Source organism: Saccoglossus kowalevskii, chromosome 1, assembly GCF_978046115.1.
Source record: "Saccoglossus kowalevskii chromosome 1, keSacKowa6.1, whole genome shotgun sequence".
In the NCBI taxonomy this organism is placed as follows: Eukaryota; Metazoa; Hemichordata; class Enteropneusta; family Harrimaniidae; genus Saccoglossus; species Saccoglossus kowalevskii.
In genome coordinates, this window is record NC_140641.1 from 20,642,166 (window position 1) to 20,656,331 (window position 14,166).

At 37.4% G+C, this 14,166-nt stretch overlaps 1 protein-coding gene across 1 annotated transcript; it reads left to right on the forward strand.

Moving 5' to 3' along the window:
• Window positions 1-18: 18 nt before the first annotated feature.
• LOC146750424 (aprataxin-like) lies at window positions 19-11,022 on the forward strand. The gene is made up of 7 exons (XM_085499787.1): window positions 19-138; window positions 2,102-2,512; window positions 7,316-7,434; window positions 8,635-8,691; window positions 9,528-9,631; window positions 10,092-10,176; window positions 10,589-11,022. Exons 2-7 carry the CDS (start codon window positions 2,108-2,110, stop codon window positions 10,662-10,664), a joined length of 846 nt encoding a protein of 281 aa, XP_085355913.1. The 5' UTR covers window positions 19-138; window positions 2,102-2,107; the 3' UTR covers window positions 10,665-11,022.
• Window positions 11,023-14,166: the final 3,144 nt, after the last annotated feature.

Sequence of the window (14,166 nt, forward strand, 5' to 3'; positions counted from 1 at the left end):
TTGACCTGAATGGATTTAAAATACAAACAAAAGAAAGCGGCAGTTTGACAGGTGACCACAGCGTTGTAGCTCAGCTGAAATCATCAACAATAACAGAAACGAGGAGAAGAACTGCGATTCTGAAATATATATCGATAAGTAAGGTTCTTAAAAATGTCCGAAGAGATTCATAATAAGGGACGAAAGAGCAAATACACAACAATTTTAGGGATATGGGGGGGGGGGGGTATACCCATTTAAAATCGGGGGTGCTGGTGTAATTTGGCCTGGATAGCCGATTGTCGTTCCCAATATTATAGTGGCGAGAGAGCTCAGCAGCGAATGGCAATTTTGTGCCAGGCTAGATAAGATTTTTTGGCAAATATTTAATTCACATTGTACGTCAACGGTTTTAGCACTCGCAACTTTCATGTAATTGATTTTATATACAATTATAAAACTTGATGGATTATTTTCATTTTTTATGCAAACTGTTATGCAAATGCATATGTATAATAATAAGTTTATTACAAGGATACCTCAAAGTATGCACTCAGACAGTACGCTGTGCATAAACCTCCACTGTGCGTCAGCCAATACTCCAGCTGCACTGTTTTCATGCATACTTTGAGGTATCCTCGTAATAACTTCATATTATCAGTCGTAAGTAGCTCGGGTGAACCTCTGTTACATTTGTATATTTCATGCGGATATTTTCAATGCTTTATTTTATCAAATGCTTTGATACTTGGTATGTGGGAAGTCGTATTTTTGGATGTAATATTTTTTATAATACCAGCAGTCCGACAAGACAAGTACTTTCAATAGTAGAACACAAGTTGTTTATTCGTGAACATAACATAGAAGAGCCCAGAAACAATTACAATGAATGCTTATATACCCTTGTGGGAATTCTGAATTTGAACGGGGAAACTTAGATACAAATATACAATACTGTGATTGGTCAATACAAATATTGTGGTGTTGCGTTCGCTCATAGCACAGTGTTCAAGGTCGTATCCCGTTTTGTTACATTCAAGCTTAGGCGGTGTAATTATAAACGATGTATATAGCAGTATAATAATATAAAACGATACACAATAGCAGTAATAATAGTAAACAATAATTCTATCCATATCTATTTCCGACATGGTATGACATTAGGGGTACACTCAAGGCTCTGCTGAAATAGCGGAGCTATTTTGACCGTCAGGTTAAATGCCTCCTCCTTCTTTTTTTGTTACCGAAAACATGATGGTAAGGAGCCTTGATTCTCAATAATTTGATACATTATTGTGAATAATCTGTAGCAATGATATGATAAATTCACTGGTATTGATTTGCTGTCACTGATTGGCTGTCTCCAGGACTTCAGTACATTACCATAAGAACTCCTATGCACAGACTAGTTTCATATGTAAGCTGCTCACAACACTCCGATTCACTACTCTAATATTCATAGATTATTCAGTAGTAGAATATCAGTGTTCCAACAAAGACTTTGAAATTTTATAGCACGCCAATTTTGGTTGTCCCTGGCTTAAGCAACATCATGTCTCTGTATCGCTTATTATACACAAAATACTACACTTAGTACAAAAAGTAATTGCTGCTCATTTTACCTCCCGTGTTGACTTTGTCGAGCAGAGCTTATCATACATGTATGTGTGATTGTCTGTCGTCGTCCGCGTCAACTTTTTTCTTTTTTAACTTCTTCTTGAAAACTACAAGCCTGATTGCTTTCATACTTGATGTATATGTACCTTTGGTAAACCTCACTTAGATTTGTTCATTTTTATGACGATATCTTTAATTCTCTAATTTTGGTAAATATTTTTGTAATTTTTGGTAAAAAGTGATATTTTTGACTTCTTGTTGAAAACTGCAGGGCTAATTGCTTTGATATTATACATATATGTACCTTGAGTAGTCCTCTCTCAGATTTGTTTTTTTTGTGATGATATTTTCAATTCTTTTATTGAAATGTGCATTGCTAACAGCAGAGCTATCTCAGTCGAAAGGCTGCTTGTTTAATCTTTTTATGGTAAATGTATCTAAATTTCTGAAAACATCCTTGAAAATTTGCTTGAAAGATGAATTCCTCTATTTGCTTTTCCTATAGGTTAACATGAGCAAGACTGGGAAACAAAAACGAAAAGACTTTAATGATTCTGAAGATGAAGATGAAATTACAGATACAGACAGTAAAAATTCATCGGACTTAATTAAAACTGTGAAACAAAAACGGAAAGATTTTAGTGATTCTGAGGACGACAATGATATCAAAGCTATGGATGACAAAAGTTCATCAGACTTGAGTAAAACTGGGAAACAAAAACGTAAAGATTTTAGTGATTCTGAGGAGGATGAGGAGATCTCTAGTGGTGTTGGTAAAAGTTCATCAAACAGGCAAAAACCACCTGTTAAGAAGAAAGGATTTTGGTTTCAAGGATTAACAGAATCTATGAAAGACCCTGATCTACAGGTCTATAAAGATGAAAAAATAGTCGTTATTACAGATAAATACCCAAAGGTAAGTGTATTCTAGATTGTAAATTTTCTGTTTCTTTGCACTGTCAGAAATTCTCCTTGTATGATAACTTGAGGGCCTGCAATAGTAGTGAATTCAAGTACACACAAGTCTCTGACTCCCGACAGCTCTTGTTTATTTCTGGTCCAAATTGTTTGCCCCTAAAGTTTAGCCAGTATTTTCCATGTAAAAATTTAGATATATTATCACATTTGTTTAAGGACTTTTATTAGCTCCCGTTGACAGTCAAAACGTGCGATGTAGTGCTATCTGTCTTGTCCTGGTATGCAGAAAATTTGTGATCGTGATATCTCAAGAATCGGTGATCAGAATCAGATGAAACTGAGCAGCCATATTCGATGGGACATTTTCAAGATCTGTTTAGCTTTTGATAAAAATCTGTTAACAATTAACTTGCATATAAATGGAATTCTTGTTTAATTGATATTACAAAAATCTCTGCTCAGATTCCCATGAAACTTAAGTTATTTGTCCCCATGCCAACCAATAGTAGCTCCACCTACCTGTATATCTTTACTACTGATACCACCCTTAAACTCTGACACCAAGCCATCAATTATGACAATAATTGCAACTGAACAGTCCTTATGAAATTTACATGTAAAGTACCCTGTATATAGCGGCCACCTGTCTAACGCGGCCAACAGCGAGGCTTCAGCTGCTGTCGCGATCAGTTGCACTGCATATAACGGACATAGTTCCCGGATGTCTTGCAGAGTACTGCCTTAAATCTCAGCCAACTAATCAGATCCAAAGATCACAAAGGACAAAGTTAGCATGTTTTCACACCTTTCATTCAACCGATGATTTCGGCAATTATGTTTTATTCAGTTTACCACGGCCAGCACACCGTACCGATGGTCTGGAAAGGCCAAACAAATACATGTAATTAAGAATTTGAAAGTGTCCTGATAAAAACATGCTGTCATTAATGTTTCATCGAAATATGTATACCACGGGAATAACTTAGACAGAAGTGCTTTGTACCAGGGGTTTTGTTCTATGAATCGAGCAACCACAACGATGACGACCCGCAAACGTTTTGTGAATCGCCCGGGCACAGTCCCTATGTGGCCGGGGTGAATCGGAATGCCAGTGGTAAATCCCCGATCAAATTGATTACCAACAAAAAAACATAACAACTCACTTGTTATTTATTCACTTTGAACTCGTATAAATATTGAGAAATACGCAAGTAACTGGAACTGATAGCAAAAGGAAAAAAAATCAACGCAACGGCCATGACTGTTGTTTTTCCATCCAAATAAATTATGCTAATTATCCTTGCGCATGTGAGTTCTTGTTCTTCCGGGGTTATGATAACTCGGGTCAAAAAGTAGAGTCGTTTCCGTTAGCCGTGCGTTAGTGTGTATCGATGACTGCGAGGGAATGTGTGTGCAGTATCGTCTCGTTGTCCAACTAAATTCGTTCAACAATTTTTTTTTCGGCCGCTACTGCCTCGATACATGCTTTTAACAATGTTGAATTGACCTCAGTTCGCCAGCCAAAAACGCCAGGCATATTTCACATGTTTCCATTGTTGCAGCAGTACAATAACATGGAAGTCGCCCAGATTTCAATTGCGCAAAGTAATGTTTTGAGGGATCAATCATTTCGCAAGTGAGGTAGGTCAGGACGATTTTTGAAGAAAAAAAAAATGTTAAGGGTATTGTGATTGGGAAGGAAACTTTCAAGTTGTCACGTAACTGGAAGGAGATCCATCACTACAATAGATAAGTGTTCTTTTCGTATATGTTGTAGGGATCAATAAAGCACTGCTAACTGTCCCTCTCCATTCTCCTTGAAAGAATTTACTATAGCCCAGAGACATTCCGATTTATTAGTGTACGGGACACAATCATTATTAAAAGAAACACACAAATTCAGAATAGCTAAACAAAGCAAGCTGAGTGATTTCTTTCGTAGGATATGATACTAAAACTGCTGCTGAACATGAACTTTCAATTTTCGATACTACTCATTATTGTGTAATGGTCGACTTTTGTGAAATGATTTTAATTTACATAATACAATTTAAAATTGAATGAAAAAAATCAACATTTTTTATTTGTAAATGTAATATAGTGTTTGGATACTGTGTACAGTAGTGTGATAGTGTGTGTCAAATGGGGTTGCCAGATCTGTTTTAATACATTGATTCAGTGCCTAATTAATATTCATGAATAAATTAGTGAACCTGTATAGAAAGGCCACCTGTCTATAAAGGCCAAAATCTCAAAGTCCCATAGGTGGCCTCTACATGTTTGACTGTACCTTGTATTGCCTGGCCTTGTAACGCTATGGAAAGTGTGCTCTCACATCAGGGCATTAAGCTTATTGCGTGGTCGAAAATGAAAGGCGATATGTGAATGTTTGAATAATAACAACAATCTACGTTGGGTCCGTGGCTAATGACGGCCAAGTAAATTTCTAATATTTTCAGGAATCTAACATTTTGGCTTTTGACGTAATTTCAATTTATGAATTTACAGTATGAAATCACAATTTAGATTTTAGCAGTGATTTTCGAAGTTATACCTGCGGTGGTGACATTTAGTTTTCAACAATATTTTGAAATGAACGATGAAAATCAGAATCCTATTTTCGAAAGGCTGATGTTGCCACCGCAAGCGTAACTTTGAAAACTACAGCTAAACATTAAATTGTGATTTCTTGCCGCCAATTCATTAGTTGAAATTACACCAAAAACCAAAATGTTAGATTCCAGAAAATAGTAGAAATTCACTTGGCCGTCATAAGCCAGGGTCCACGTTGCCGTGAGCAGACGTTGTGTTAACTGTTAATTAAAATTTGAGTTACTGAATGTGGACATTAAATAACAACAATAGTTATGTTTTCCGTAACTTAAAGTTTGGTTAAGGCCAGACTTTTTTTATTCCTTATTTCTCGAGTTTTTATAAGGCAATTTTTTTGAGGAGGGCGGAAAAAAAATAAAATTTATTCTTTTTTCCATTAGATTTGTGTGATTTTCAAAGAATTGTAAGTGAGATCATTGATCAGAGAGAAGAAATGAAATAAAATTTTATTCCATGTATAACCCTGTTTCTCATCTGCGCAATATTTCGGTACTTTGATCATGATACTCCCACGAAAATGCAACTTGGGTTTGTTATGCGGTGGGCAGAAAAAAAATGAAGATAAAAATAAGTACAAGTCGGTGGACGCGAGAAATTACGCTGAAATAAAATTTCATTTTTATTTCATTTTCGGCTCCTGTTCATTCGGCGGGTTCGCGAAACAAGGGATAATAAAAGTCTGGCCTAACTGTTAATTAAATTTTGAATTACTAACTCAAAGTTTGAATAAGTGTTAATTAAAATTACAAAATTTGAAAGTGAAACAAAACAAAAAATGTATGCTGCCCGTAACTCGAAGTTCTGTTAACTGTTAATTGAACATTATTAAGTTACAATTTGGGCGTGGTTTTGCAAAAGTAGGCGTGGTGTCAAAAATATATAACTCAATGTTTTTGTAACTCCATGTTGTAACTCGAAGTTCTGTTAACTGTTAATTGAACATTATTAAGTTACAATTTGGGCGTGGTTTTGCAAAAGTAGGCGTGGTGTCAAAAATATATAACTCAATGTTTTTGTAACTCCATGTTGTAACTCGATGTCCGTAACTCGATGTCCATAACTCCATGTTGTAACTCGATGTCCGTAACTCGATGTCCATAACTCCATGTTGTAACTCGATGTCCGTAACTCGATGTCCATAACTCCATGTTGTAACTCGATGTCCGTAACTCGATGTCCATAACTCCATGTTGTAACTCAATGTCCGTAACTCGATGTCCATAACTCCATGTTGTAACTCGATGTCCGTAACTCGATGTCCATAACTCCATGTTGTAACTCGATGTCCGTAACTCGATGTCCATAACTCCATGTTGTAACTCGATGTCCGTAACTCCATGTCCATAACTCCATGTTGTAACTCGATGTCCGTAACTCGATGTCCATAACTCCATGTTGTAACTCGATGTCCGTAACTCGATGTCCATAACTCCATGTTGTAACTCGATGTCCGTAACTCGAACAATTCAGCATCTCTGACTATAATATCAAGTCATAATATATGTTCTCTATTTGATTATTAAATATTAATAATTGTTAAACCATAGCTACTTGGAACCACCCTGTTCATTGCTTGTAGTTATAGTTTTAAATGGTGTATTTGTTCTAATAGAAGTACATGTGCTAACTATAAATATATAGTGAATAGATTTTACTTGTTCTTTTTAAGTTTTCTTTGATTTTTGCTAGGATGTCAGTTAGCTGTTTTGCAAAATTGATAGACATCTTGCTAAACTGCATTTGTATGTGCTGTGTCCTAAGTAATGAATTGGCTCCCAGCCAATTGACCTTCACACATTTGGACAGAGCTCTCCTGATAACATTAATGTAAAATTATTTTATCTTCAAAATAAGGTGTTCTCATTTTATTTGTGCTTGTTACAAATGTACTTATCTGCAATGGCCCACAAAAATATTAATGATGTATTGACTTTAGCATTAGACATCCGGGTTAACTATGTCTCTCTATCAGGATTTCTGATGCATTGTTATAGATCTGTAGATCGTAAATTACTTACTGATGGGAAAAGAAGTCTGTATGGAGGTATTTCATGCACAATGGTCATTTTTGTAACACAATGTTTTTGTAACCCAATATCTGTAACTCAAACAAGCCAGCATCTCACTTCATGCATCTCCAAACAATATGGATAATAAAGCAAATGCACTATTTATTTCTTGACTACAGGCTAGATATCATTATCTTGTATTACCACATATTAGTATACCAAACCTGAAAAGTCTGAAGAAGCAGCACCTTGAACTTCTAAAACACATGCACAAAAAAGGAAAAGATCTTATTGATAGGTAAGTTGGAACAGTCAAACAGATCATCGGCTAGTTGCGTAGTGCTTGTTACATCCTTCTCATAATTGGTGCATTTAGGTTAATCGTGATTTTAAATCCTATGTGTGGTAAACCTTTCAACTGGTACTCATACCCAGGGCAGAGTATTCACAGTTGTTTTCTAACAAGTGCCACTTTGGAAGGATTATTACCTTGGCTATGGTAATTAGTATCAGCAGGGCTGGGGCGTCTTGCCTAAATATTCCAATAGAACATGCTTTAAACTCTGATACATGATGGAGTAATTAAATTGTCATTATGATAGAAAGATTGTGTAAGATGATTCAGTACAACTGGAATAGATTAGAAGTGGACATGCAGGAATGTTCTTGTGAGAATATATTTAAGCTTGAGACAAACATACATTTGTACATGTATCTTTACAAATAGGTTCATACCTCCTTTTTTGTATTTTTAGAAAATGTTATTCTGGACACATTTTTTTATTACCTTGAGTTTCAAAAAATAAGATAATTTTTCACAATAGGTGATTTTCAGTTTACTACGAAATCTTGCATATTGTGTGAAAAGCGAACGTCTGCCACAAAAATCAAGCAATTTGAATTACTTTTTTATAGCTCAATGTCTCAATGCCATTTTTTGAATGGGAATATTGTGTAAAGATACCCTTACTTCATAAAAATTGATCATCATCAAATATTTATAGCACATTAATAAGTGTGAAAATATTTGCGTGTTTGTCGAATCCCACATGATGTTATGACATCCTGACGATGCTACATGTATGGTCTTTGTTTGTCCTGTTTCATATGTCATTTTATGCAAAATGTGGAATCTCATGGTGAACGGGAAATGGTCAGTTGAATGGGTCTTGTCTTACTTTTTTTTCACAGAATCCTGTGTATCAATTCCATAGCAGAATAAACTAAAACGCATTATTTGAAAAGTTTTAGTCTGTTGTGCCAGTTTGTTTTTCCACATATGAATTTCTATAGCAATGAGCAATATATTCACAAAATATCAGCAATTTTCAGGAAATATTTTGATAATGTATTGATCAATTTGTGAATGTTGTTTGTGGCAAAATGTACATGTACTTCCAGTTCATGTAATGCTGCATTTGCAACTTGCTCTTAAAAAGTACTCAGATTTTGCCAGGCTTTAATCTGTGAACATTAATTGTCATTTTATTACTTGTAGCCATGCCAGTTCTGGATTTGAGTTTCGAAGAGGCTATCATTGTGTTCCAAGTATGAGGTTAGTTGAAACAAAACTCCCACAATGCACTGCATTATCCCAGTCATATTTGGGAATTGTATTATTCGAGATGTTTTCTTTTGTAATTTTCAAACACAACTGTTGGCTATAGTTCTGATGCTGGAAAGTATGAATTATCATCTTTTTGGGAAAGCTATTACTTATTACACCAAGTTACAAACAACTGAAAGGGGAGAACCATTTTAAAACTTGGTGGTGGACTCAGGGTTTCAACATGTGTTATCGCCCATGATTACCATATTTGCTCTATTAGTAGTGCTTACGTAAATTGCAGTATTGTTTCTGTGTTCAAAATAAGTCATATTTTATTGATTCATTATGCAACAAATTTTTTTTATTTATATGTGCTTTTATTGAGATGTGCTTCTAATAGAGCAAATACAGTACATCTGAATGGGCAGTCACTGGGAAGGATATAGTCTAATCTGTTCATTAACCTTATGAATGTATGAAGCTTTTTGTGGGAGTGGCCATGATTAAACGTGCTACCTGTGTGTGTTCTCAATATGTCATCATATGGGATACCTTATCATGTGTGTGTGCAGAGTGTGAGCTTATGTTTCTTTCATTAGAAAGATCAAACATTGAACAAGTCAGTAAATACTGCAGTGGCCGTTTTTTGACATTCTGGTTCAAAAATTAGCTTATGAAAGTAGAAATCAACACTTTTTTGTCGAGTTGAGTAGTCAAAAGCCACTTAGCAGAATAATCTCCATTTCCAGGAAGATTGCAAGATTTAGAATAAAACCCTTCCTGTATTGTTACATAAACAACAAACATTTAAAATGATTTGCACTTTTTATTATTCACCCCAGTCATTTACATATGCATGTTATTAGTCAAGACTTCAATTCATCGTCGTTGAAAACTAAGAAACACTGGAATTCATTTACGACTGATTATTTTGTAGATTCACAAGGTGAGTTTTGTTTTTTTGTACTCTACACTGAGTGAAACCTGTGTAAACTGAACCCTTTCATGGGCACTGTTAAAATTGTTCAGTTCATAGCAGTCTTTTCTACAATGAAATCTGTGTCAACCAAACACTATCATAGACACTGTGAAAATTGTTCAGTTCAGTGGGGTGTTTATACAGTTTATAGAAGGTCTTTTCCACAGTAAAACCTGTGTAAAGCAAACACTGTCATGGCCACTATGAAAATTTATCATGCAATTGATTGAGATATTCAGTTATACAGGTCTTTTCTACAGTGAAACCTGTGTAAACCAAACACTGTCATGGCCACTGTGAAAATTGATCATGCAATTGATTGAGGTGTTCAGTTCAGAAATTATATGAAAATACAAAAAAATTTGCACAAATGTTTGCAAGAAAAATTGTGATTTACAAAGAGTTAAAAATATTTGTTTTTTTGTAGAAATCATAGATCAATTGGAGCAGTCTGGTGAAGTGAAACCAGAATCTGCAAGCAAAAGCACTCAACTTTTACAGATGCCACTGAGGTAAATCAACCGTTTCTACCAGTCACCTTTTCTTTCAGCTTCATTTACTGTAAAATACTTTATTTTCACTTGGAATTAATTTTTGCTATTTTCGCTGAAGGAATGATTCAGTGAAAATAAATATACGAATATACCTTTTTTCCCTATATTTTACATTCAACTCGTCAAAAATCAGTGAAAATAAATTCCAAACAAAACACCCAAAAAGTCTCTCCAACTAAAATAAAGTATTTTACAGTATGTCATGTCGCCTACTGATGTGGTATCCGCGAAGGCTTTTAGCAGGCGATGTGTTAAATTTGATCAATGAAATTAATAAATAAAATTACAAAATAACAAATATATTATATGAATAAAGCATTCATTATATTTTTACAGGTATTAATATTGTTTTCTTTCTTGCTTATTACAGATGCCACGTGTGTAAGCAGCCTCAGACCAACATGCCCAAGTTGAAGCAACATATTCTAAAGCATATTAAAAAATGAAAACTGCAATTAAAAAATACATATTGCATATTAAATAAGTGGGTGTTACCCAATAGGCTGTTATTTGGTGAAAAGTACACAATGTACAAGCTATTGTGTCTTACTATATAACAGAGAAGGACTAGAATCAAACGCATTATCACATGTACCCCTGAAGGCCCACAAGTTTTTGATGACCTCACAAAAAAAAAAAAACATTTTTCTTCTTATCACAGAAAAATTTAAATGATACAATCATGCAATTATTTTATTAAGATAATTTCATCCTTATGTTCGATTTATGCTTTTGAATATGTGCATTAAAAGGATTCAAAAATGTCCTCTGAATATCCAATAAACATTTCCCAATTCTACTGTATGTGGCACATTTTATCAGTGAATAGTATGGTATTGGAAAGAAAATGTGTGATATGCAGGTTTCCAACTGACAGGTGCAAAATGTGTTATGCACAGGTTTCCAACTGACAGGGGCAAAATGTGTGATGCACTGGTTCCCAACTGACAGGTGCAAAATGTGTTATGCACAGGTTTCCAACTGACAGGGGCAAAATGTGTGATGTGCAAATTTCCAACTGATAGATACAAAGTGTGTGATGTGCAGGTTCCCAACTGACAGGTGAAAAATGTGTGATTCGCTGGCTTCCAACTGACAGGTGCAAAATGTGTGATGCGCAGGTTTCCAACTGACAGGGGCAAAATGTGTGATGCGCTGGGGTCCAACTGACAGGTGCAAAATGTGTGATGCGCAGGTTACGAACTGACAGGGGCAAAATGTGTGATGCGCTGGTTTCCAACTGACAGGTGCAATATGTGTGATGCGCTGGGGTCCAACTGACAGGTGCAAAATGTGTGATGCGCTGGGGTCCAACTGACAGGGGCAAAATGTGTGATGCACAGGTTTCCAACTGACAGGAGCAAAATGTGTTATGCACAGGTTTCCAACTGACAGGTGCAAAATGTGTGATGCACAGGTTTCCAACTGACGGGCAAAATGTGTGATGTGCAAATTTCCAACTGATAGATACAAAGTGTGTGATGTGCAGGTTCCCAACTGACAGGTGAAAAATGTGTGATTCGCTGGCTTCCAACTGACAGGTGCAAAATGTGTGATGCGCAGGTTTCCAACTGACAGGGGCAAAATGTGTGATGCGCTGGGGTCCAACTGACAGGTGCAAAATGTGTGATGCGCAGGTTTCGAACTGACAGGGGCAAAATGTGTGATGCGCTGGTTTCCAACTGACAGGTGCAAAATGTGTGATGCGCAGGTTTCCAACTGACAGGGGCAAAATGTGTGATGTGCTGGTTTCCAACTGACAGGTGCAAAATGTGTTATGCACAGGTTTCGAACTGACAGGGGCAAAATGTGTGATGCGCTGGTTTCCAACTGACAGGGGCAAAATGTGTGATATGCAGGTTTCCAACTGACAGGTGCAAAATGTGTGATGCGCAGGTTTCCAACTGACAGGGGCAAAATGTGTGATATGCAGGTTTCCAACTGACAGGTGCAAAATGTGTTATGCACAGGTTTCCAACTGACAGGGGCAAAATGTGTTATGCACAGGTTTCCAACTGACAGGGGCAAAATGTGTGATGTGCAAATTTCCAACTGATAGATACAAAGTGTGTGATGTGCAGGTTCCCAACTGACAGGTGAAAAATGTGTGATGCACAGGTTTCCAACTGACAGGGGCAAAATGTGTGATGCACAGGGGTCCAACTGACAGGGGCAAAATGTGTGATGCGCTGGTTTCCAACTGACAGGGGCAAAATGTGTGATGCGCAGGTTTCCAACTGACAGGGGCAAAATGTGTGATGCGCAGGTTTCCAACTGACAGGTTCAAAATGTGTGATGCGCAGGTTTCCAACTGACGGGCAAAATGTGTTATGCACAGGTTTCCAACTGACAGGGGCAAAATGTGTTATGCACAGGTTTCCAACTGACAGGGACAAAATGTGTGATGTGCAAATTTCCAACTGATAGATACAAAGTGTGTGATGCGCTGGTTTCCAACTGACAGGGGCAAAATGTGTGATGTGCAAATTTCCAACTGATAGATACAAAGTGTGTTATGCACAGGTTTCCAACTGACAGGGGCAAAATGTGTGATGCACAGGTTTCCAACTGACAGGGGCAAAATGTGTGATGCACAGGTTTCCAACTGACAGGGGCAAAATGTGTGATGCGCAGGTTTCCAACTGACAGGTGCAAAATGTGTGATGCGCAGGTTTCCAACTGACAGGGGCAAAATGTGTGATGCACAGGTTTCCAACTGACAGGGGCAAAATGTGTGATGCACAGGTTTCCAACTGACAGGGGCAAAATGTGTTATGCACAGGTTTCCAACTGACAGGGGCAAAATGTGTTATGCACAGGTTTCCAACTGACAGGGGCAAAATGTGTGATGTGCAAATTTCCAACTGATAGATATAAAGTGTGTGATGCGCTGGTTTCCAACTGACAGGTGCAAAATGTGTGATGCGCAGGTTTCCAACTGACAGGGGCAAAATGTGTGATGTGCTGGTTTCCAACTGACAGGTGCAAAATGTGTTATGCACAGGTTTCGAACTGACAGGGGCAAAATGTGTGATGCGCTGGTTTCCAACTGACAGGTGCAAAATGTGTGATGCGCAGGTTTTCAACTGACAGGGGCAAAATGTGTGATATGCAGGTTTCCAACTGACAGGTGCAAAATGTGTTATGCACAGGTTTCCAACTGACAGGGGCAAAATGTGTTATGCACAGGTTTCCAACTGACAGGGGCAAAATGTGTGATGTGCAAATTTCCAACTGATAGATACAAAGTGTGTGATGTGCAGGTTCCCAACTGACAGGTGAAAAATGTGTGATTCGCTGGCTTCCAACTGACAGGGGCAAAATGTGTGATGTGCTGGTTTCCAACTGACAGGTGAAAAATGTGTGATTCGCTGTCTTCCAACTGACAGGTGCAAAATGTGTGATGCGCAGGTTTCCAACTGACAGGGGCAAAATGTGTGATGTGCTGGTTTCCAACTGACAGGGGCAAAATGTGTGATGTGCAAATTTCCAACTGATAGATACAAAGTGTGTTATGCACAGGTTTCCAACTGACAGGGGCAAAATGTGTGATGCACAGGTTTCCAACTGACAGGGGCAAAATGTGTGATGCGCAGGTTTCCAACTGACAGGTGCAAAATGTGTGATGCGCAGGTTTCCAACTGACAGGGGCAAAATGTGTGATGCACAGGTTTCCAACTGACAGGGGCAAAATGTGTGATGCACAGGTTTCCAACTGACAGGGGCAAAATGTGTTATGCACAGGTTTCCAACTGACAGGGGCAAAATGTGTTATGCACAGGTTTCCAACTGACAGGGGCAAAATGTGTGATGTGCAAATTTCCAACTGATAGATATAAAGTGTGTGATGCGCTGGTTTCCAACTGACAGGTGCAAAATGTGTGATGCGCAGGTTTCCAACTGACAGGGGCAAAATGTGTGATGTGCTGGTTTCCAACTGACAGGTGC

Bases quoted from the DNA above. Each gene is read 5' to 3' on its own strand.
- LOC146750424 (XM_085499787.1), top strand. From the start codon at position 2,108: ATGAGCAAGACTGGGAAACAAAAACGAAAAGACTTTAATGATTCTGAA. The intron at 8,692-9,527 runs GTTAGTTGAAAC...TATTCACCCCAG, and splicing joins CATTGTGTTCCAAGTATGAG to TCATTTACATATGCATGTTA. The intron at 10,177-10,588 runs GTAAATCAACCG...TGCTTATTACAG, and splicing joins CTTTTACAGATGCCACTGAG to ATGCCACGTGTGTAAGCAGC.